The sequence below is a fragment of the Drosophila persimilis genome, unplaced genomic scaffold, assembly GCF_003286085.1.
Source record: "Drosophila persimilis strain 14011-0111.01,24,50 unplaced genomic scaffold, DperRS2 tig00000000-arrow-pilon, whole genome shotgun sequence".
NCBI classification, from domain to species: domain Eukaryota; kingdom Metazoa; phylum Arthropoda; class Insecta; order Diptera; family Drosophilidae; genus Drosophila; species Drosophila persimilis.
In genome coordinates, this window is record NW_020825288.1 from 15,877,691 (window position 1) to 15,902,289 (window position 24,599).

Genomic DNA, 24,599 nt, shown 5'->3' on the forward strand with positions numbered 1-24,599 from the left:
TACTTTGCCGCTTGGTGCCAGCTGCGTTCGGACCGCTTGAAAACCCAATTAAAACAATCAAATTAATTAAAATTAAGGTGTTTTCATTATTGTTACTATCGTTTTTACTTTGATTTGAGTTTGTTTATACGAAGGATTTATTTGAGTCACCATATTCCGTGTGAATGTGCGTGGGAGCGTCGACGCGCGAATGGCAACTCCGGTCAGAAGAGAATAATTTATGTGTGCAAGTGGAGAAGCAAATATATTATTCGTGTAAAATCTTGTGCAATTTAATAAATTAATTGTGATAAGTTGGATAAACAAATATTCGCAGGTGTGTGTTCTATTTGGTCGAGCTCAAAGAGCGCATGCATTACAATACGCGGCAACGAGTAGCATCGCGGTAGCAAGTAGCATCGCGTCATTGCTGTACTAAAAACTAAAAATTGCCGTATTCGTATTCCGCCATTTTGAAAGCTGCGAGTGGAATTTGGACGCGTTGCTGGTAAAAAATTTGTTGAAAACTATCTAAAAAGTGCCTATAATTAATGAAAAATAGATACAACTTGTGTATAAACATGGCCGCCAAGTGTTTCTACTCGAAAATAGTGTGTGGCATAGTGTTTGGCACGTGAATTTCGCCCAATTGCAAACTCGCAAAAAACGATAGTGCTGCGGACGCCGCCGTCGCCGCCACCACAAAGAAAAAGGAAAAAGCAATAAAATAAGCGAAAAATATGTGCGTCGCTGTTTAATAATACTATGATCTGATTTCTGCTGCATTTTCACGGATACCTATTTACTTGATTTGTCTTTTTGTTTGCCAGCAACTCAAGTATGCGTGTGTTTGCATTAACCCCTGTATTTGTATGCGTGTGAGTGTGTGTGCGCGATAAACGTGTACAAGAAAAATTTAAACGTGCAGAATTCTGATGAATTTTAAAGCGGAACTATTTTGCGTGTGCATGTGTGTGTGTGAGTATGTACACGATACACACAACAACGTTGTTATAATTTAATGCACAGTTCTGTCGAGTAAGTGAGTGAGTGAGTGTGCGTGCCATAATATTCTCTGCAAAACATAAATAAAATTGTGCAATAATTTCCCATACGACTCGGCTTGACTCGCACACAGATACACATTCATTCGTACGATTGAAATATGCGTTTGTGTCTATTTCTTGTTTTTGCCTTCTGCCGCTGCCCCTGCGGCTGCCAGCGATTGCCTGCCCGCCTGCCCGCCTGCCTGCCTGCCGAGTGACAATATACACGCAAGGTTCACTGCGCAACGACACCTCCCCTTTCCCTGGCATGGTTATACAGAACCCATACTACTGCAACATGCTGTCTCATCGTTGTTTTGCCGCCGCCACCGCATTTAGCGCGGGAGTCAGAGCGAGCCAGCCTGTAAACTAAAGCCAGTTCCTCCTCGGACTCCCGGGGCCGTGTTGACACATTTCTACGAGGTTTTTGGTCCTTTAAAGGGTGAAAGTGCCTCCTTGTTGGAGCAGCCCCCTCCCGTACTACTCGCTCCTGTGCCGCTTCTCGTTCAGCACTTGAAAATGACGAAGCGACCCGGCCCGAGCGACGCTTTAAAGCGCTTAAAGCGGGCCCGGCTCGGCCCTGCCCGGCCCCACTGTCGTTCTCGTGACGTGTGCGCATTAAAGTTTTATCTCTTCCCTCTTGAATGGTTTGGTTGGTTGGTCAGTCGGCACGCTGGGCGCTGAGTGGATGGATATAAATAGTTTTGCCTGCATATTGATTGGAAATCCATGGCTGCCGCTGGAAATACGTTTTCGCATTGTGTTTTGTTTATATGCGCATACACACATGCACGGATTTACACTCACACACAAAACACTCTGAAAATAACATCATAGAATGGGTCTGAAAAGGAATTCGATTTGATAAAGTTACTACTGTCAGTGTCCATAAATATTGTATGCACCCATCACCCACCTAAACCCCACCCCAACCCACCGCACAGTGTCACCCCTTCTTCTTTTCCATTCAAATTGAAGCTTGTTTCTAGTTTTATTACAATTTTTTCGCTTGTCGTGTTTTTGTCGTTGGTTTGCCCTTTCACTGTCCGACGTGCCTGTACCCATCTGACACACACGCACACACACACGATTGTATGCACACACATGGAAAGGCAGACAGAGAAGAGCAACTCTACTTGTCCCCCGCCAGCCCCCCCGCTGCTTCGCCCACCCATATTTGCAACGGGAATATTGGTGATTTTCACGGATGCCACTTTATGCGGAATAGACAGATCGGCACAAAAATAAATGCTAGTGTTTATTATTGTTTTTTTTTTCATCATTAACTGAAATAAAAAAATGTGCATCGTGTGAAAAATATTCATTTTTGACATGGAATACATGTCAGTTTGCGGTATTAGAGGAGAACAGTTAAATTTGATTGTTATGAACTTTTGCCCGCTGTTCTTTCCCTCTTCTTCGAAATGTGTCAATTAAATAGCTTGAAAAAAGCTAAACTGGCAACATTGGGGAATTTGTACAGTTACAAACACATACAGAAATATCCCTTTGAGCATTTGCATTGTTCTGCCTGCCCTGCCGCCCGCTATTCTGCATCGAAAACAAAACTGTACATGCTGTTCCGTTTATTATCACTTGGCATAACACACAACATTTCCGTCTGGGCGAAGAGAGCTCTCGAAAGCGTTCCCCTCCCACCGACCATTTTCGGGCAATAATAAATTTGATTGTTGTGCTGCTGAAACAGTCCACCCCCAGTGCGCCCCCCCCTTCTCTAGTCCACCAATCCCCAGCTGTAGAAGATATTTATTGTCAATGCTAGTGCCCACTAACCCCCGCACTTGTCATGCCCCCTTCTCGTTCTCTCTCTTTCTCTTGTTATCATTTCGTTTTACTTTATTTTCGATGGGTGTTTTCCGTTTTGTTTGTTGCTGACTGCGCGCGTGAAAAAATGCACACCTGCCCAAAGAATTTCACACTCGCTGGCAAGCAGCACAGGCCACAGGCACATGGCGGGGGGAGGGGAGGGTAGGTAGAACAAAGCAAAGCGAAAGCAAGCCACCGAAATACCAAAATAGAAGCAAGCGTTTAAATTTAAATGTCTATGAAACAAATGCAAACAAACACATACTACATTGGCACTGCTGGCTCTGTCTCTGTCTCTATGGCCTGTGCCGCCTTCGTATCGATCTGCGGGCCAATTGACCGACGCGGGTTTTCCCCTGTCCCGTGCCGTCTCGTCAGACAGCGGCCGCCGCACACACTTTCGGGCTGCTGTTCTGCCAAATGCTTTCCGAAACATCAGCAATTCGTAAGCGTGCGAGGGCTACACATATAAACTGTATTTTGTTTTATTTTTTGTGCCAGCTTGCAGTTTTTCGATTTGCGTCATTCGCAGACCAGAGTGCTCCTCGAATCAATATAAAAAAGACAAGACCGCAGCACACTAATGAAAAATTGGGCAATGTCAGTCCTACAGGCACAAATTAAGTGGCTTGTCCCCCCATAATGCTCCTACCAATCGTGCACTATACATAATCCCCATTTGGCAGCGGGAATAATGCCGGGACACCTGGCAGTTTTCAGCGGAAAAAGTGTGTTTGTTATTCAAATAAGGGGGAAACCGGCATATATACATTTGTACATACGGTTGGTATTAGATGTTCGAGAACTTACGTTTCCACAGACGTTTCTATTGTTGATCAGGTGAAACACCTTTTCCTGTCGTCACATTATTCGCCACTTAATTTCGATCGATTTAAAATCTGAGAAGCTTGAGTGTAACTTTAATGCGCTAACAAAAAACTATAAATGTCGCCACGTTTTTACTCGTATCTGGAAATCGATTGCCATTAATTTATGATGCTATGCTGCTCTAGACTTTCCCCGACATTAAATGTTAAACATTTGTGCTCAATTAATTATTTGTGGAGCGCACAAACATGGCAGCGAACCGCGTGGTAGCTTTTGGCGTCATTTTGTGAGCCGGCTTTAATGCATATGCATATGCATGAAACGGAAAGCAAAAAGAAGAAAAAGGCAGCAAAAAAAAACGCGGGAACGCAACGTCATGAGTAGAGGCAGAGGAGCAGCGCAGCACGAGCACCAGCAGAGGAAGCCGTTAATTCGGGCAAAACAAGCTCCGCTCCGAGCTCCGAGGCCTTAAATCGTTGCAGTGCAGCGCAGTCCCCCGCCGCTTGGCATCGAATGCTTTCCGACGCAGTCGCAATGGCAGTTGCATTCGCACTGGCACTGGTGGTGGCAGGGGAGGGGTTAGCGGTTAGGGGCCTCCCCCTCAATTTCCTCTATATGCTAGCGTGTGTTGCAGCATCAGGACTTTAAAAATTTTCTCCCCAGCCCAACACAATATATTTCGGCACACAAATGCGCATGACTTATTTAAACGTGTTTTCTACGAACACACACACACATAGTACATGCCAACGCAAAAACATGAACGAACACGCACTCATACCAGCGTAGGGCAGAGCCGAGCTCGTGCTCGTGCTCCCGGCGGAATCGAATCGAAACGAAACGAATGGTCCGTCGCTGGAGCCAGCAGCAGCAGCGCGTCGTTATTGTGGCATTAAGCCAACAAACAATTTAAGCGAACATGGCTTTTCCTGCCTGAAATTGTGGCAAAAAAAAAAGAAACACAACCAAGTGAAAATAAAGGCAGAGAGGAGGAAAGGAAAGGCAAGGAAAAAAAAACTCTGCCATTGAGCGTGTACGTTTGCTCCGCTCTGCCGCTCTGTTATCGTGCGTCGTCGTCTACTCCATTCGTGTTGATAAACCGGTTCCCGTCCCATTCCCAGTCCCAGTCCCAGTCCCAATCCCCGACCATAAAAGATATGTACACGGCCGCCGTCGTCATCGTTTGCTGGTTACTGGCGGCAGGCTGCTCCCCGGCCCGGCCCGGCCCGGCTGCCGCTGCAGCCCGATGCGATACGATTTCTGTTTCTGTTGTTAGACAGCCGGCGGCTTGACTGGATCGGGTTCGGGCACTCGGCTTCGGCATCAGCTTCAGATTCAGGTAGCAACGCGTCATACACACTCAGAATGTATCTGTTAGATACGCGGCCGAGATTTACTGTACGCCGCTGCGGCGCTAGTGGTTGTTGGTGATTTATAATGTCTCTCCTCTCCTCTCGCTTGCGTTTGCTTTCGCGTTCGATGTGATTTCCCATGTTGTTTGATTTGATATTTCTCTCGCTCTTGGACCGGGACGGGACGGGACGGTGCCTGCTGCCTCGCCTGAAGGCATCAACAGGTTTTATCGGCTGCGACGACTCGACTCCACACAACACATTCTCGCCGGAGAAAACGAGTGCTTCTCCCACTGGCGGTGGCGGCAGCGTGGGCGCGCGCACATTGCTATTGCTGCATCCTGTGGCAGCAGCAGCCTCCTCTCTGCAATCGACCTGAAACCGGTTTTTGGCGCGCTTTAACAACTTTCAACTGACATTTTTCCCCATTTGTGCTGCGGGGTGTGGTGCGGTGCGGTGCAGTCCCGTCGACTCATCGACTTTTCGTCTTTCTGCGGCGCAAACTTGTTTAAACGAAAGAAAAAAAAACAATTCCACCACCATTTCATTTCGGCATCAGTCGAAGTAGTCTCGGGTCGAAGTACATGCGTACGTACGCGCTCGTAAGTTCCATGCGGACTGTGGGGACAGTGCGTTTCGGCGGCATTAGGCCCCTCCGCGATTAATGGTTTGTTGTGGTTCTTGAGTTTCCGGACATATTGAAAGTGAATCGTTTAAATTGTGCCATCAAAAGGAGTATGGGTTGGGGGGCGGGGACTCAAATTAGTTCAGCTTCATGGAGTCTATCAAAAAAGAAGACAAATTCTTGATTCAGATATGCTCCTATGTATTATGTTTATCTAAAACAACCATTCGAAGTGGATCTGCCTCTTTTTGAATGTTTCAATTAATATCTTAAATAAATAGCACTACTTCTGGCTTCCTCTGGTGATAATTCAGCAAATAATAATTGAAAATCCATTAACATGTTTTAAATACTCGATTAGTGGAGCCCAATCAGCCCCATGCCCATAGATACAGAGGAACTGTTTAGAAATAAACAACAAACAAAAGACCTATGCGATGCGATGCGATGCGTCCACTTGACTTGCCTCCGGATCCACGTACTACATGTGGCATGCAGGGGTCGGGGTTGGGGTTGGGGAACGGTAGTCATGGGAGATACTATATATATTTTCTTTTTATTCATTGCTGTATGTCATAATTGCGTCGCTTATTTTTGTATTTCGGTTTGCGATTTAGCGAGCGCTCACTCGAGCGTTCTCTGCCCCGCGACCCCTCCCCCCCTTCCCGTTCCCCATAGCCCCCAACCGCTGGGGCCAACAGCCATAGAGCGTCGAGGTGGCTGTATCTGTGCTGGCTTTTCATTGTTGTTGTAGTTGTTGCCATTATTATTATTATTATTGTAGTCTCGTCGGTGGCGCATTTAAACGTATTTCATACTTTTGCACAATACGTGACACATGGCTGATGATGAGCCACAGTGCCAGTCTCTGGGGGCGGGGAGGCAGTGCGAGGGGGGAGAACATGGCTAAACATAGCCTATAGCCATAGAGAGACGGCAGTCATTGAGGGGCTTATCAATGTACATCGAAATATGTGTACTCTATAACTGTACAAAGAATACAGTATATACTAAATGTATATTTCCGCGCACAAACGATCACTCGAGAGAGAGAGAGAGAGAGAGAGAGATGCCCTCTCACGGCTGTCAAAGTGTATTTTATTGTTCCGATTTGCATTGCTTATCGGACATCTCCGAGGCATCTGTGGCATCAGTGGGGAATCTACAAATGCAACTACAGTTGCTGTTCGAAATCCCCACTTCAAATGCCAGCAAAACCCAAAACTAGAACAAGGATCTTTTTTGTTTCTCTTATGATATGGTACTCCCCTGATGGATCCCCGGTTTTAAGTAGAAATGGGTTAGGAGATACAACCAACCTATATATACTCCCACAATTTATTGTGGGTTGTCGGTCGGTCACATTGCCATCACGCTGGACTGAATGGGGGGCTCTGGTTCCACGTCAGATAACAAAGAAGTGCTGTTTCGCTGATAAGATACGAGGGACTGGGGCTGGGGTTCGAAGCTTCTGGCGGCTACACGTAATCCAAATCAACTCAATACCCGACAATATACAGAGGGTACAGTACAGTGGGGGGGGGGGGTACAGTGTACACTCTACACTCTGCGTACCTGGCACTCTCACACCTCCACTCTCTCTCTCTCCCCATGGCCATGCTCTAATCATGGCACACTCGATAAGCTGTGGAGCACATGGAACACAGTGGAGACGGGGGCAATGCCATGCTGTGCACCGACAACGTGAACCAGCTGCTGGCCAACAAGAAACAACGCCCTTTCATACTCGCACGGAGGGGGGAGGCAGAGGCCTTTCCAGAATGTGAACAGCGTTAAGTTTCTATGTTTCTGCAGTGCCGCCCCCTCCTCTCCCTCCAATCTGTACGCGCAATGCTATCAATGATAAAATGTCGATGTCGCATGGCAGCGCGGGTTGCTGGAGCGTTGCCTCGGCATTATCGCTGATGTTTGCGAAATCCAAACGAAACTTGTCATCGGCCAATTTCTGCTGACATTGGGGCTTTGGACTTTGCCGTTTTTTCTGCTGTATGTGCTGTATGTGCTGTATGGTGCTGTATGCTGTATGCTGCTGATTGTTGCGTTTTTTTTTTGTTCCCGAACATGGACGACTACATCACATTTCATGTTTTTCCATTTAATTTATGTGTTTTGTTGTTCTCTTTCGGCTTATTGCAGGATTTCAATTGCTCGATTTCAATATGAAGCGCCAAAAATGATTGCAGCACCGTTTGCATCGTCTTCGTCTTGAAAAAGGTTTTTTTCCCATTGATTTAATTAAAGCCATCGAAAGCGTGCGGTCGAAAGGGGACCAACCAAGACATAGCAAGAACGCGAGTCCACAAACCATAAGAAGGACAGACTCCCAGTCTAAGAGTATTCCAATTGCGCCCAGCGCCTGCCCTCTCCTAAAACGGAAAACACAGAGGAAACAATCAAAAGGATACAGCAACGGATAGCAGTGACACAGCAGCAGCAACAGCAGCAGCAGCAGTGCCAGGTGCCAGTGCCAGTGACAGTGAAGGACAGAAGTACGAAAACAACAAAATGGACAAGAATCTGATGATGCCGAAGCGCTCGCGCATTGACGTTAAAGGCACCTTCGCCAACGGGCCACTGCAGGCGCGTCCGCTGGTGGCCCTGCTGGATGGCCGGGACTGTTCGATCGAGATGCCCATACTGAAGGATGTGGCCACGGTTGCCTTCTGCGATGCACAAAGCACCTCCGAAATACACGAGAAGGTATTTATATTATATTTGTTTGCAATCTACAAGCATGTATTCTAATCAATCTTGTGTTCGATGCTCTTTCGATGACAGGTGCTCAACGAGGCAGTCGGGGCACTGATGTGGCACACCATCATCTTGACAAAGGAGGATCTTGAGAAGTTCAAAGCTTTACGCATCATCGTGCGCATCGGCAGCGGCACAGACAACATCGATGTGAAGGCAGCGGGCGAACTGGGCATCGCCGTGTGCAACGTTCCCGGCTACGGTGTCGAGGAGGTGGCCGACACAACGATGTGCCTGATCCTGAACCTATACCGGCGCACATACTGGCTGGCGAATATGGTGCGCGAAGGCAAAAAGTTCACGGGCCCCGAGCAAGTCCGGGAGGCAGCACATGTAAGAATCGGCCATCAGCAATCAGCAATCGGCAATCGGTAGCAAGAAAACCAGATCTTTAATCTCTCTCTTTTCCGCAGGGCTGTGCCCGCATACGCGGCGATACCTTAGGCCTAGTCGGACTGGGTCGCATTGGCAGCGCCGTGGCCTTGAGAGCAAAAGCATTTGGCTTCAATGTCATCTTCTACGATCCCTACCTACCCGACGGCATTGATAAGTCACTGGGCCTCACACGCGTCTACACGCTGCAGGATCTGCTATTCCAGTCCGACTGCGTCTCACTGCATTGCACGCTCAACGAGCACAATCATCATTTAATCAATGAATTCACAATTAAACAGGTCAGTGCATACAAAATACTACTCGTAGATCGATCTAGAATCTAAAAGTCTCTGCTTCCTTCTCCCCCGTTGGAACGTATTTTAGATGCGACCTGGTGCATTTCTGGTGAACACCGCCCGCGGCGGTCTGGTCGATGACGAGACATTGGCGTTGGCGCTGAAACAGGGACGGATAAGAGCTGCCGCATTGGATGTGCACGAAAACGAACCTTACAATGTATTTCAAGTAAGAGATTGTTGTAAAACGAGACATTTTACGCAATCTGAGACGACGACGCGCCAATGTCGAGCACGTTCCCTACTAACCTATTTGTAAAACCTTTGACGCTTGCAGGGCGCCCTCAAGGATGCCCCCAATCTGATTTGCACACCGCACGCCGCCTTCTTCAGCGACGCGTCCGCCACGGAGCTGCGCGAAATGGCAGCCACTGAGATCCGGCGAGCAATCGTCGGCAATATTCCAGACGTGCTGAGGAATTGTGTCAACAAGGAGTACTTCATGCGCACGCCGCCCACCGCTGCGGCCGGTGGCGTTGCGGCGGCTGTTTATCCCGAAGGTAAACTACAAATGATATCAAATCAAGAAAAGTAGAGAGAAACAACAGACAGGCGAGAGAGCGAGAGAGGAGAGAGAAAGAGAGAGAGAGAGCGTTATTAAAACAAGTAAAACAACAAAACAAAAAACAAAAACAAAACAAAAACAGAACAAGAATCAATTCAATACAGATACCAGAAATCGTTTAAGAACATCATTTACTTTATGCAACACACTCACACTCGCCCACACACATACCACATACCACATACCACACTGGCACACACGCACACTCCACAAACACAAGCACACATACCCAACCAGATGTAGTATATGCATCCAAAAACATACTTCTATTCTTTCTCTGACTCATTCGAAAGTATATATATATATATATAGTATATAAAGATAGACAGACGGACAGACCGACGACGGGAGATGAGAACGCGCTGTAAGAGTTGATGATATATAAGTGTAATGCAGTTTAAGCCACATATATAAATATATATATATATATATATATGTGTATGTATATGTATATGTAAAGAGGGGGAACCGCTCCTCGGTTAGAGATAGTTTCGATGTCGATGCGGATGCGGATGCAGAGGTTTATAGCGCAGCCGATGTTGGCCACAGTTTATTAACAACTAGCCAACCCGGCAGACGTTGCTCTGCCACGCAACAAAAATCTGGCTAATAGCGAGCAATTTTAAGATGACCCCGTGAACTTTTTACCGACTTGGGCAGTCAATAAGCAGAGTTTTTGTATTTTAAATATAGGTTTTTATTTTTGCCTTGGTTAGGCTTTATTTTTTTCTTCAGTTAAGCATTTTTTGATACACAATATTTTTTGTTTTCTTAGCAGGCGCAAAAACCAACAACAAGGCGCAGCTTTAGACCACATACTTTCAAGGATTGGGCTTGTGATTTGTTAATGGTGAATGCAAGACTTATGGGAAATTTAAGTCTGTTGGGATCATCGGAGTCGTGGGAATAAGAACTTCCTCACCGTCGAATTTCAACGCGTACCGTGGGCCAGGTTTGGCTGCGGAACCAACCTTCAGGCGTAAACCTGGGACAGCCAAGGAGTCGAAACATCAACGAACCAAAATTGTGCAACGGTACGCGAAGCTCAGATTTTCAGGATTCCGATGATCCCAACAGATATGTCGTCTTTCATTCGCCTTGATTATTAGCAAATTTCAAGGCCAGTCCTTGAAAGTATGTGGTCTTAATGTTGTGTATCACAACACCTAAAAAAGTCAAAAATAAAATCTAAATCCGCATATGTCGTGAAAAAGTTCTCCGGGTCATCTAAAAATTGTTTGCTACACATTTAAGAACAGAACGTGTCAGAACAAAGTCTTTCGGTTTAGTTAGCATATATGTATGTATGTGTATGTGTGTGTATGTATGTATGTGGGATATATATATGTATATGTCTGTTCAATTGTGTGTGAAATAAGTGCAACAATTTTCCAACTAGCTTCAGAGATTATTAGCTCCCTTTATTGAGATATAGGAGTCCCCAGAAGCATTCTTCACTCTTATATACCAAGCACAAGCGCAACTATATGCATATATTTATATTGGAAGGAGACACTATCCATATACATACATACATATATATATATATATATATATATGTATTTCACAAGAATATTTACACACGAAAACAAGGTGAAAGTAAACAATATGATGGATTATTGTTGTTAATGTTTCGCGACTTACCCTCTTCCTTGAAATTCCATCCTGATCCTTACCAAATCAATACCTAACTCGTGCCCCGTACTCTCGGCTTTACTTAAACAGAAACAGAAACTAGAAACAATCGGAGAAGAGAAGAGTATGTGGAGTAATATTGTTCGGTGTTGCCACCACTCCACTTGATGATTATTAGAGTATTCACTGTACCAGAGAAAGAGAGAGAGAGAGTTATCCATTTACAAGTTAACACAATTATAAACTAGAAACAAGCGAATAAATACCGAAATACCAACCAGATCGAGAGCTGCTCTCTCGTCAAAAAACAAGAAAGAACAAACGTAATTTTGTTTAGTCATAAGAAGGAACCAGATATTGGTTACTACTTGAATTAGCGCCATTTATTGCTGACTTTCGATTGTAAAACAACAAGTTAAGATCAAAGAACCGTTCCGTTGAATGTTGATCAAATTAAAAATTGAAAATGAAAATGCTATTCTGCTGCTCAAGCTCTGCTCTACTGTATTGCATAATGATCTCATCATCCAAGTTTATTTTCGCCTTACGAACCGAACCGAACACCACATCTTTTGTAACGTAACACAGCAAAGAAGTAATATTTATATACGTTAATATACATATAGGAGACAACACGGCGCGTTAGACTCTCAACAACCACATCTATAAATAGAAGGAAAGAACTACAATTAACATTAAAGCATAGTCTATGTACATTTAAAATATAAACAGAAATTATATTAAAGCAAAAACAAAAAACAAAAAAACCCAACAACAAGAAAACGAAAAAAAAAGAAAAGAAAAGAAAAGAATAATACATGTAATATTAATGAACTTAGATTTACCTTTATGATCGATGATCGATGATTGACGAGGAACGGATGGAAGGGATATTATGGGATCATCAGAGAGTGGTCCTGGCCTCCTTCCCCCCCTCCCCACCACCCCCCATTAAACTTTGTTAGCGTATAAATTGTAATATTATTTAAAGGATTAACGAGATATGTTTACATACATTTAACGAAGGACGCGCAACAATTGTGAGAGTATCATTTTGTACAATTTTGCAATTTAAGTTTAAACGAAAGAACGAACGAGAGAAAAGCTTCAAGCAGTGGGCCAGCCCAGCCCATGCCCATCTGCATATATTGGACAGAGTTTCCTTAGATTTTTTTTGGAACCATCTTTATTTATCTACTCGTTGTATGCACACGCAGATCCAATCGTTTTCCTTAATTAAGCAAGCTATTTCATTATTGCATTAGGTTAGTGTCCATCCACCCGCTCCCGGCCCACTCTACTCCACTCCACTCCACTCCGTTTTTTGGTTTGTTTGTTGTTTTGTAGGGATGCAAATTTTGTAATATTTGAATACATTAACAAGCACAAAGCATACACACCACACACACACAAACAGACAACAGATACCCATGCCACACACACACACACACACACACGCGATCCTACTATATAGCAAGCTGCAACACAACAAATGAGCAAAGTAAAACATAAATAAGCATAAGCTAAACGTAAAAGTAAAGAGTAACGAGTAAAAAAGTAAACGTAATGAGTAATGAGTAAATGAGACAAAAGAATAAAATACTGTTATTTTGTAATGTATAAAAGGATATTTTTAATAACTGTGAAAGCTAAATAAAATTAAAGCGTAACAATTGACGATGAAAATGAAGCAACAAAGCGAAACAAAAAGTAGATGAAGAAGCTGATGATGATGCAGATGATGATTGATGAAAGAGAAGTTAATTTAAAAACCAAGAAAACCTTTCCAGAAAACAATACAAAACAAAAAACAAAAGAAACCAAGAAGATAAAAACAAATAAAAACAAAATCTTTAATGAACCAATTATTGTTTTAACTTGCGGTAGTCCATGTTTAACCGATCGTGTTCGTTGTTCCTTTTGTGTGGCAGTGTTGCAAGACTGTGTCTCCCTAACCAACCCCTCACTGCCATTCACGTTTTTGTTTGGGATCAAGAATCGAGATCAATCAAAGCAGCAGCAGCAGCAGAGCAGAGCAGAGCAGACCAAGCCTTACAGTAGTACCTAACGAGATCGAAAGATTGATATGTCGTATACCTATATATCTATATCTATCTAGTTTAAGCTCCAGTAAGCTCTCCGTTTCTCCCCAGCGAAAGTCAGTAATCGATGGCCGTCCAGCCATAGCCATAGCCATAGCCATAGCTTATTGTACTATTTAGCTGTAAGGGAACGGAATACCCGTGCAGGGCAGGGCCTGTTCCGCACTCATCGCATCACAGTCTCCGCTCTCCGAGCCAGCCCCAACTCTCATAGATCACACGCAGTCACACCACCCAAAACTCAGACTCTGCCAATTCTACCAACGTCCACTACTCGCACAAAACCAATACCAAAACCGAAAACCGAAAACCCAGAACACAAGCAAAAAAGAAAAGAAATCTAAATCGAATCAAAAAATCTTCTCCCCACATAAAACAAAAACAAAAAAAAAACCAGCAACATTTCATAATCTTTACCTAACTTTCAAATACAAATACAAAAAACAATCGAAATACAAAACAGGATTAAATGGCGGCTATTATACAGGCGCACTGCATCATCGGGCACACAGCACCACACCGCACGATGGTCCCCACAGTACAACAAACCTTGGCAGCAGCAGCAGCGGCAGCTCTGCTATGGCTCAGCCTCCGCCGCCCAACTCCGTAGCCGCTGCTGCGGCCGCACTCCTGCCGTCGCCGGTGCCGCCCACCGCAGTGCCCACGGTGCCGCACTTGTCGCCGCAAGTTGGTGGACTGCCGCTCGGAATTGTGAGTAGCCAATCGGTAGGTACACGTACCTCTGTTGTCTTGTGTTTGTGTGTGCGCTATGTGTGTCCTAAGTTTTGCCAGTTACCAGTTACCAGTTACGATCTTACCTCACCAGTTGCCACTTTGCCACTTAGCCACTTCCATTCCCACTCCCACTCCACCATGCAATGCCATGTCGTGGAGTCGCGCAAGCGCCATGTGTGCGTGCGTGTGTGTGGGATTAGATAGTTTGTTTGTTGTGTTGTTGTTGCTGTTGCTCCCGTTTATCCTGTTGTCTGGCGGCCAAAAGCCAGTAGCCAGTAGCCAGTATCTCCAGTATCTCCAGTGTTGGTCGTAGTCACATATATGTAGTTTTCGTGGTTGGCTAGGCTAGGGCTACTAACAGAATGTGATTGAGCTGCAGACGCGCTGCCCCCCAGTCGAAGACCGATGATTCTAATATCCACTTCCACTCTTGCTTTTAGCCCCTGAGTGCGCCCGACCCTAGTAATCATGTGTTATCGAGCATAAAAGCGGAGGTTAAGGCCGAGTCAACGGAGACGCCGTAGGCTGCTGCCGGTGCATCGCAGCTGGAGCCGAGAGCTGGAGTGACAACGGGCAGGTGGTGCCTGGATATCGCCCCAGCGAGACGAGACACACACACAAAAGCTTGGCCAGAAGACGGATAACCAACCAACCCTCTATACATTTCACTAAGGACACGCCGGCAGTCGGTGGTGTGTGTCGTTCAGTGTGAAAACTCTTCGCCCTTCTGTCCTGATGCTGCTGCTGCTGCCTGTCTGTCTGCTCGACGATTCCAGGCGCACCTGCGCCAGCGCTTGATTTGAATTTTTCCAAGTTTCTATGTTACATATTTTATTTAAAGTACGATACACATTTGCATTACCAACAACCCAGAACCCAAAAACCCAAACACCACACACCACACAACAGAGTAAGAAATCGGCTGCGGAAGGAAACGAAACGATGCAAAGCGAAGCGAAGCGAAAGGATGAGAGACAACACCACACCACACGCCTCAAAATTAACTACATATTTAGAGTTTAATTTGTAACTATTTAGAACTTTACACAGTTACAATCGTAAGATTTTTATTTGTATTGCAGGAAATTGTAAGTGAAAAAAAATATGTTACTACATATAAGCGCAAAACAAAACAAAAACAATGTTGGAAACTTTTAATTACGAGAAAACAAAAGAAAACAAAACCCACAACAATTACGGCATACAAAACAAAACAAAACGAAACGAAACAAAAGCAACACACAAGAGAGACGTTTAGTGCTTAAGATACGTTTAAAGTACATAATAAAAAAAAAACAAAAACAAAAGAAACCAGAGAATATACGCATACTAAAACAGCGGCTTGGCTTGGCTTGCTTGTGAGTAAAGGAGTACGATATATACACTTTCAATAATTTCATCTCGACTGGAATACATTTATTTGAGTCTGTTATACACAAGGGATTTTCGGGTTTTTCGGGTGGGGGGAGGAGGTAAATTCTATACTAAATGCTACATAACACCATTTATGATTGGCTAACCTAAGCAGATAATAGATGTGTTTTTGCCTTGTCTTTTGTATTTCTAAAACAGTTTTCACACGTTTACAACGCTCAGATATAGTATTATAGTTAGTAAAGTACATTTAGGTTGGTATGCTTCGGTTGGTTTGGTTTTTGTAAAATTCCTTTCTCTTTTCTTTCTCATTTTTATAACACACGGCCATCGGAAGATCCATCACGTTTATATTAATTATGAACTGTACTATCTATGGTCTGATCTGTTTTTGCTATTAAGGAGTGAACAACAGCTATGAGTATGAAGTGGAAGATAGACCATTAAGCATGCTGAAGGATGATTAATTGTATTCTTGAGCTTAACACAAGGGGCACCAGATCCAGCCCTGCTAGGAAACCTTGTACATACAACGTACAATGCGATGCAAAACTTAGTTTCTTGTATATGTAGTTTAGGTGTTTTGTTTAACAAACCGGAGGACAACAACAAAGGTAAAAACCAATGTAGGACTCGTGGGGGCTTGAGTTTTGGGGCAATTCGAGTCCTCATACTACTTAGCAAATGGGGATTGGTTTCTAAAACTAGGATTATGTGTACAAGTATTTTCAGATTTCTGAAGATGTGTGTCGTCGTGTGTGTCTGCAGGTATGTAAATATATACATCCGTGGTTGTATTTCGTGTATAAGGGATTTCTATCAAAACATTGTACAATACAATACAATACAATACAATGGAATACAATTAATTCTCAGTAAGAGTCATACACATGCTTATATATTCTGCGCAGGGATTTGGAAGTCAATAACACAAATATTTAACAACGTAGTGAAGTTGGGGCCACAGTTTAAAAGAAACGCGTTAGTCGGGGCCGTGCAAAACGGATAACGCCATAGCATCCCAGGCCAATGAGGCCGTACTTCAAGGTGAACTTGCAAACACGCTGACTGAGGCTGGCCGGCGGAATTTCGAGAATGGAGGGTATCTTTTCTGGGTCTACGTTGCCCCACATCTTGGCAATGCCATTGGCATGGCCGATGCCCACCACTCCCACAACTCGTACGGGACGGACGCCAGACCCTCCGGGAGCCGCTTGTGGTAGGGCAGCCACCTGCAAGGAATGGCACAAGAACAGATCACGCTCGCGAACAAATACGTCCGAGAAGGCAGGAAACTCGCCAGCCATCTCCTGCATCAGTTTCTCCAACAAATCCTTTTTCTTGCATTCCTCCACCTCCTCGATGCTTATGCTGTCCGTGAATGTTAGGCGCCAGACGAGCTTCATGGTCTGCCACAGGGACAGAGCGCGCAGCGCTCGGTATATCGTGATGCGAATGGGTCGATCTCCCAGATGCAGAATGCAGCCAGGCAGCTTGTGTATCTCCTCGAAGGCCCGCCGGAATTCACCGCCCGGTGCCATTCCCAGATCCTTTGCGATTTGAGCACTCATCTGGAGCATCAGAATGAAGAAGACGCCGTTGATGTAGCCGTGGGTCTGTATTAAACCGCGTATCTGAGGGTGAATTTCGCAAAGAAGTAGTACTAAAACGTTCTTTTACTTTGGCCTCTTACCTTTGGTATATTGATATTTTTGGCCTCCTCCAGTAGCGTCTTCTCATCCAGCTTCAGAATGTGTATACGTGATGGACATAGCTCAACCATGACCACATCTGGACGGACATTGCGTATAACCTGGAAAAGGAGTACACATATATTGTTAGTCAGAAGCTGAAAGAAGATGAAGATGCAGCTGCAGGCTTACAAAAGAGACGTCATCCTGTGACTCTTCGCTGAAATGCGCCGTTCCGACGAGATAGACCTTGCTACCAAACGGTGTGTTCAACAGCGTCACCGTCGACGGAAGATTTTGGTCAAACTCCTCAAGAGTATCATAGATTTTTATGTCGCGTTTTGTCAGTGGCTGATCGTGGCTGGAGGCAACAACCACCTCCCGGTTGTCATTGTCTCCATCGGCCGCTGCCGAGGCCTCGGCTATGGAGATGTCCAGCTTCTGCTTGCTCGTTTGCAGCAATGACTCTGTCTTACGGCGTCGCTTGTCTGTGGTCGAGGCTGGGTCCGAGGCCGCCGGTCCTTTGCTGGGGGACTTCTTCAGTATGGGCTTAACGTTGTCCCCCTCAATCAGCACGACCTCCTTCTCGAGGTCCTCCGCTTTAATCGAGTTATCGTTTATCTCTATAATTGACAAATTGGGATTATCTGTCTTGAATATTGTCTTGTTGGCCAGCTGCGATTTTGGATCCACCTCCTCCTGCGAAGTGTTCGTGTCGGTGCTCTCGGACTGGATGAGCAGCATGCTGGCATTTAGAGCTGGGGTGGGCGCGGTGAATGCTGAAGGCGCTTGGGTAGCGGCCTTGAAGGCTGCTGCTTCGCTACTAAGATCCGCGCTGACCGCTTTGATAGCGCCATTCGTAGGCGTCGAGCTGTGGCTAATCTCGCTAATCAGACTCTCTGCGGATGAAAGGAAAGAAACCAAGGGATAATATGGTGCAGCAAACAAATATGTTTAATACAAGAAATATAATGTAAATTAGAAACTTCGAGTGTCCTGCTCGTATAAAGCTTTCAGTTCCTTTAGAAATGCTTTGCTGTAGGTGTCGCGGTTGTTGATTTTCAGGAACTGCTCTAGCATATCGAAGCACTTCTCCTTCATTGCTGCAACACGCTTTTTGTAGCTCTTCTCCTCTCTATTGATCTGCTTTTGATACTTTTTCGCCAGCTTCGCTTTCAGAGCTTCAATCTTTCTGTTGACCGTCTTTGTCTCTGTCGGCTTTTTCAGTTGGTAAACGTCCACGCAAAGCTTCTCCACTATGGCCCGCAGCTCGTGGTCTAAATTTGAGAAATGATCTTTCAGCTGCTCCTCGCCTGCGACTGTTGAGAATATTTCTGATAGAAACTGAGTGGGAAAAGTTCCAGCCGTTTGCGCTTCGAGAGCCTTCGTCGCTTCAGCGAAAAGATTCGCTTTAGTTTCGTCAGTGAATGATCCCTTGAGTTCCCTTTCCTGGGCTAGATGCCGTAGCTTATTCTCCACGTGATTCGTTTCTATTTGGAGTACAGTTACATTTAGCTTGATGGTGTCTATCTGACGTACGAGCTCTTCATGCTCCAGCTTTAGCTTATGATGCATTTGCAAATTGATGGGGTCAGGGTTGGCTTTCTGGATGACCTTGAACTTGGCCAGATCCGTATGCTCTCGAGTGGTAGCAGGTTCTTTCAATATGGGTTTGTGACATTCGAGTTGTGGCTGCTTCATCCCCAGCTTCTGATTTTTCGTAGCCAACCGACAAGGACTGCTTGTTGGATATTTTTTGGGTGACTTCAGATTAGGGGGCTGTATATGCCCATGTGTGTTCTGAAGTTCGAGTTGTGGGTGCTTCATCCCTAGATTATGAGTTTTCGTAGTCAAGGAGCAAGGACTTGTTGGTTTTTTTTTTGGTGACTTGAGCTTAGGGGGCTGTACATGCCCATGTGTCTTCTGAAGTTCGAGTTGTGGGTGCTTCATCCCTAGATTATGATTTTTCGTAGTCAAGGAGCAAGGACTTGTAGGTTTTTTTTTTGGTGACTTGAGCTTAGGGGGCTGTACATGCCCATGTGTGTTCTGAAGTTCGAGTTGTGGGTGCTTCATAGCTAGATTCTGATTTTTCGTAGTCAAGGAGCAAGGACTTGTTGGTTTTTTTTTTGGGGACTTGAGCTTTGGGGGCTGTATTTGCGAAGCTTCCATGTGTTCATGTGTGTTCCGATTATCGGAAACCATGGGGACAGGCTTTATTGCATCTGTTTTCTTGTCTGCCTTGGTCTTAATGGGCTTTATAAACGCAGCTTCCAGATGCTTGGGCGTGGTTAGACGATTCTCCAATCTGGGTATGTAGCGTTCGAGTTGTGGGTGCTTAATCCCTAGTTTATGATCCTTCTGCAGAAGCACAGAGCCAGGCTTTGTAGCGGTCTCTGTAAACGCAGCTTTTATATCTTCGTGAGTTCTATCAGGATCGGTCATCAGATGGTGTTGGGCACAATTTGATGAGTCGAAGGAATTGTACGAGGCATTTAGCCAGCGCATGCAGAGATCGTGCTTTTGGGATTTTGTTACACTTGGCGGCCGACACACATGTGGATCCTCATGATGGATTCTGTCAATCTGATCGTCGCTCAACTCGAAACGCAATCCCATTTTCGACGGTTCAGTTATATCTATCAAGGATTGTTTAAAAGCTACTTATAGGGCTGATTGACCAGCCCATGGCCCACGGATAGGCATGAAACCGACTTACCATTACAGGAGTTGTAAGCCGTTGCGGATAGGTTGTCCAGCGCACTGCCGTACAGGGTGGTGTCGCCCGTGTCTGAGCTGCTATTATCCATCGTTGCATTGGAGGACTCAAAAGATGTGGAGTTGGAGGTTGATACATCCATCGTGCAGTATGTACTTTCGACTTGCGCGTCTTTTGTGTGCACAGTTGGCTGGAAGAGTCGGTTACGAGTCAAAATTCGGTTTCAATAGTCAAGAGACACAGCGTCCACGTATGTATGTAGCTATGTATGTGCTAAGCCTTCGATTGGCTTGGCAGCCGTTTCTGTTTGCTGTCCGTGTGCCGTCGTGTGTCCGATGACTGATGTTGGCGTCTTGTGATAAATAACTGCGGGCGCTGCAACAGTTAAGGAGAGAGATTATCAGAGATACAGATAATACCGAGAACTATTCAACTGAAAATTGATTGCCGTGTTTTGTCTACGTGTCCATTCCAAGAAATAGGCAGTGTTTACTATGATTGAAAAGTCCAAGTCAAATTGATATAAGGCATCCGTATGCCAAGGGACTGGGCCTATACTGTCGAAATCCGGGCTCAACAGCGTTGTGCCTACTACAGCCTACTTACCTGAAAAGTATTGTTTTCTGTTGTGTGGCGTGGGGTTGTGGTGCACTGCTAGACGTTCTTTTGGCATCAACGGACCAATAATTGACACAGATTTGTTGCTGGGCTTAGGGCGCGTGATTATATTGATTGTTTTTATATATTCCAGTGAGTGCGATTGTAATAAAACCCAAAAAACTAAAGAGTTAAATAAATTTGTGACGAGCTAAGTGTATTAGAGGTGTCAAAACATCGATGGCACTATCGATAGTATCGGTGTTTTGCTACTATTAATGATACTATCGAGCTCTAATCGGTAACTTGCCATTCTCTACTTTTATTTTGAAAAGTGAAGACCGAAAAACTTGACGAACCCTTTTGATATTTGAAGATCGTTCAGCAATCAGCCTTGCCACCATATAGATCACCGATACAAAAAAAAGGATTTATTTAATTTTGCTTGAAAAAAAGCCTTTAAAAGACTTCTAATCGTAGTTATATGAACCCGATACTATCGATAGTATCGATTTTTTTAAATCATTATATTCGAAACTATCGAGTGGCGCCACTATCGATTATATTATCGATATTATCATCATCATTTGAAATTGAGCCGTTGATTGTTATTTCAAAATAACAATCACACCCTTATTTTTTTTAGATTAAAACGATGGGGAACGTTGTGAGTTGCTGCGGAGACCTCAACTTTACATGTATACCCGATACTTAGTCAGTATGGCTCTCCTCCGGCAGACGCCGCTAATATTTAACGACACGACAAAGAGTGCGTGCGAGAGAGACAGAAAATCAATCTGAGCGTGACGTCGGGCGCTGCGTAGCCACTGCAAATGGATTTGTTCCTATTGGCTATAAAAATGATCCGATCTGATCCAGATTCAGAAATCTGATAGATTTGGTCATTATCTATGATTCTAGCATACAACTGTATGTATATTGGAATAGAGAGAGACGCTGACCAGACTGTAACTGTAAATGCGAAGAAGGTGGAAAGCACGGAATAGCCGTGGAACATCGGCTATTTTTGGGGAGTGCCCTGTGATCAGGACTTACTGTCATTTGAAGCTACTGTAGGCGGACGCACAAGGCACTTTTGCTCATACAACAGTAACATAAGCAAACGAGTATCGTTCCAATTGCTCAATTCTTTATTCCGTCGAATATTCCCAGCTATATAGAACATTTAGTCATGCCCACATAATTTTATACGATTGATGAATCAATTTTCTACTTGACTAGTTTAATTTAAACACTTGCTTTTATTGGATTTCTAAACCCTTTCTTAAATGTACAGCAGCTCCTGTAGGTTTTGAGTATTCTGTCAAACTAGAAATATTGTATGTAGCTTCATAAGTTTCTTGTCGCAGATTTTCATTGTGACACTGCCACCACCCACTCCCACTTCCGCATACAATGAAACCATCAAGTTTGTCCGACTCCAGCTTTATTACTCTTGGCAGCCGGCATCCAGTTTCTGCAAATCACCGAGGAGGTGGTCAAAGAAAAGCGTCGGAGAAGGCTCGTAGCAAAGCAGCCTCGAAAGTCTCCACTAGAAAGCGTGTAGATCGCAACGCCCTTACTGTAGGCTCAATCCGGTCGTGGAGCCACCACGCATCATCAAGTCGTCGGCCGCCGTCTCCTCGGCCTCGGAGGACTCGCGTCGCGCCTCCGGCAGTAGCTCTTCTCCTGCTTCCTTTGCATATATCTTTGGCGGTGACATTCCTTTTTGATGGAAGTATTGCGCTTGCTTTTGTTTGCTTTAACGGAACATCCAACATCTTCCGGTGATTTTTTTTTTGATGCCATCCATTTTAAAGATTTTTCAACATGTCGTACGTTTCTACGTGAAACAACGTGACATTACAAAAAGGCTCCATGATGGATGGCATCAATAAAAAATCTCCTGAAGATGATGGAAATACCGTAAGAGCAAACAAGAGCAAGCACAAAACTGCCATCAAGAAGGGCTGCCATCGCCAAGGATTTATCCACAAAAAGCAGGAGAAGAGCTAGTCGTCGCTGGTCCGACAAAAATGACTGGCTGGCATCAGCAGAACAGAAAGGTACAGTACCTAATAAAATGGGAGGGAATAAGTCAAATAAGACAGAACAAATATTTATAAATTAACATTTAGTTAACCTTTTTAGATTCGACGAACATGGGCTCAGCAGGATGGCAGCAGGATGGTCCACAGCAGGGACTGCAACAGGGGCCGCCGCAGGGTCCGCAAGGGCCACAGGACCCACAGCCGACGCAGCGCAGTCTACAAAGTCCGATATATGAACCTTAAATTACAAAAAAAAAAATTTTAATTATTTTTCAAAACGTTTTTTTGTTTTTTACAAATTTTTTTACTTTTTTTTACTGGAATCCAAAACACAAAACTAAAAATTAAACAATGTTCACTCTACTGCTCCTGATTTCAGACTGACGAGATACACAAAACAAAAATGTATGCCATTTTTTCCAAGAGTTTGAACTGACTCAAGGCTAATGTGATGATATTTATTTAAACAGTTCAACGACTTGAGTCCTGAACTGAGCTAAAATTGTTCAATTGGAAGCCACTGTAGGCAGACGCACAAGGCACTTTTGCTCATACAACAGTAACATAAGCAAACGAGTATCGTTCCAATTGCTCAATTCTTTGTTCCGTTGAATAATACTATCTATATGGAACATTTAGCCATGCCCACTCAATTTTGTACGATTGATAAATCAATTCTATACATGATTGGCCTATTCGAAATACTTGCATTTATTGGATTTCTATACCGTTTCTATTTAAAAATATGTAGTCATGGAAAGGTGGAAAATATTTGGTCATACTACAAAAAACCTTGCATGACGTCAGCCCTGTGTCGTACGACCAGGTTTTTACATGTTTGCTGTATAGAGCAGCACTGGCCACAACAGCTGTTCTGCTAGCCTGTATAGAGCAGCACTGGCCACAACAGCTGTTCTGCTAGCCTGTATAGAGCAGCACTGGCCACAAGTTCTGCTAGCCTGTATAGAGCAGCACTGGCCACAACAGCTGTTTTGAATTGTTTTGGTGGGCAGCAATATTTTAAATTGAAATTAAAGCATGGCCGAGGAACCTGAGGACCCCAGCAAGGTTATAATTGGAAAAAACGCATTGATAACAGTCTACTAAAAGTGCTAACTATCTGAACTTTAATCGTTGTAGAGCTTCGTTATCTTTGGACGCGATGTTGCCCAGATACCATGCTTTCGTAACAGTTTTCTGTACGGAATCAGCGGTGGAATTGGCATCGGTCTGCTGACATTTTTGGGCACCTCCCGTACACATCTTTCCACTCACGTGGGCTTCGGATCCTTTTTCTGTGGCACCATTGTGTACTGGATGAGCTGCAGGTTGGTTGATTTGTCCTTGGCCCGTTGAACCTCTTATCAGTTCATGTTTTGCAGGTATCAATGGTCCGCCCGCCGGTTCGAGCAGCAGCAGTTACGCGAGGCCATGCGTCGCCAGGCCCTGTACGAAGGCACAAACGTCGAACAAGAACTAGACCTTAAGTCTGCGTAGTATTAGTATTACATACATTGTAAATATTTTAATTTTCTTACATTTGTGTGTGTGGATAAGGACTATTGTACGTCTGATCTAATTCAGGTGAACCTTTCATGTTTTAAAATCAGTTTGTTACTGAACTTAAACCGATATAAATAGTTTATTTTGTAAGCGAAATCTTACCTTAAAGTATAACATATAAGAATTTTTTTTTCTTTTGTGGATGTAACGTACAATACCTTGTGAAATATGAAAGATGAGTGTTGTTATAGAAAGCCTCCACCGAGGATAAAGAGATTGACTACATTCATAGTAAATTGAATATTCAAAGCTATGAAAAGCAAAATATTTAATTTTAGTTAAAGGTTTCGAACAGTTCTGCCTATTACAGGTAAACTCTGTACAATCAGTTTCTTTTTGAGCGGATCTATGACAACCGCATGAGATGTAATTGTCTCTTTCTTTAAGACGTTGCTAATTAAATGTTTCAC

The 24,599-nt window shown here is 44.2% G+C and overlaps 4 protein-coding genes across 16 annotated transcripts; 2 read left to right on the forward strand and 2 right to left on the reverse strand.

Annotated features, from left to right (window-relative positions):
• The first annotated feature begins 84 nt into the window (after positions 1-84).
• LOC6587238 (C-terminal-binding protein) lies at positions 85-15,198 on the forward strand. Of its 12 annotated transcripts, none has more exons than XM_026989474.1 (8): positions 85-487; positions 7,815-8,378; positions 8,457-8,762; positions 8,843-9,103; positions 9,189-9,329; positions 9,438-9,660; positions 13,926-14,188; positions 14,638-15,198. In XM_026989474.1, the coding sequence occupies exons 2-8, from the start codon at positions 8,184-8,186 to the stop codon at positions 14,719-14,721; spliced, it is 1,473 nt and encodes a 490-aa protein (XP_026845275.1). In that variant the 5' UTR covers positions 85-487; positions 7,815-8,183; the 3' UTR covers positions 14,722-15,198. The 12 variants fall into 12 exon arrangements, with proteins under 12 accessions (XP_026845275.1, XP_026845281.1, XP_026845269.1 ...); XM_026989480.1 differs by having other exon boundaries at positions 85-316; XM_026989468.1 differs by lacking the exon at positions 85-487 and adding an exon at positions 568-721.
• A 384-nt stretch (positions 15,199-15,582) lies between these two features.
• Positions 15,583-20,727, reverse strand: LOC6587543 (traB domain-containing protein). 2 transcript variants are annotated; one of them, XM_026989564.1, is made up of 5 exons: positions 20,585-20,727; positions 19,979-20,353; positions 17,455-18,161; positions 17,265-17,384; positions 15,583-17,205 (listed from the first exon to the last, which is right to left on the reverse strand). In XM_026989564.1, the coding sequence occupies exons 2-5, from the start codon at positions 20,118-20,120 to the stop codon at positions 16,540-16,542; spliced, it is 1,635 nt and encodes a 544-aa protein (XP_026845365.1). In that variant the 5' UTR covers positions 20,121-20,353; positions 20,585-20,727; the 3' UTR covers positions 15,583-16,539. The 2 variants fall into 2 exon arrangements, with proteins under 2 accessions (XP_026845365.1, XP_026845369.1); XM_026989568.1 differs by lacking the exon at positions 20,585-20,727 and adding an exon at positions 20,413-20,483.
• On the reverse strand, positions 18,194-19,959 carry LOC113565981. Its single transcript, XM_026989558.1, has one exon. The coding sequence runs from the start codon at positions 19,876-19,878 to the stop codon at positions 18,241-18,243; it is 1,638 nt and encodes a 545-aa protein (XP_026845359.1). The 5' UTR covers positions 19,879-19,959; the 3' UTR covers positions 18,194-18,240.
• Positions 20,728-23,588: 2,861 nt separating the features above from the next.
• Positions 23,589-24,430, forward strand: LOC6587549 (cytochrome c oxidase assembly protein COX20, mitochondrial). The gene is made up of 3 exons (XM_002013851.2): positions 23,589-23,694; positions 23,767-23,954; positions 24,009-24,430. The coding sequence occupies exons 1-3, from the start codon at positions 23,665-23,667 to the stop codon at positions 24,121-24,123; spliced, it is 333 nt and encodes a 110-aa protein (XP_002013887.1). The 5' UTR covers positions 23,589-23,664; the 3' UTR covers positions 24,124-24,430.
• The last annotated feature ends 169 nt before the right edge of the window (positions 24,431-24,599 follow it).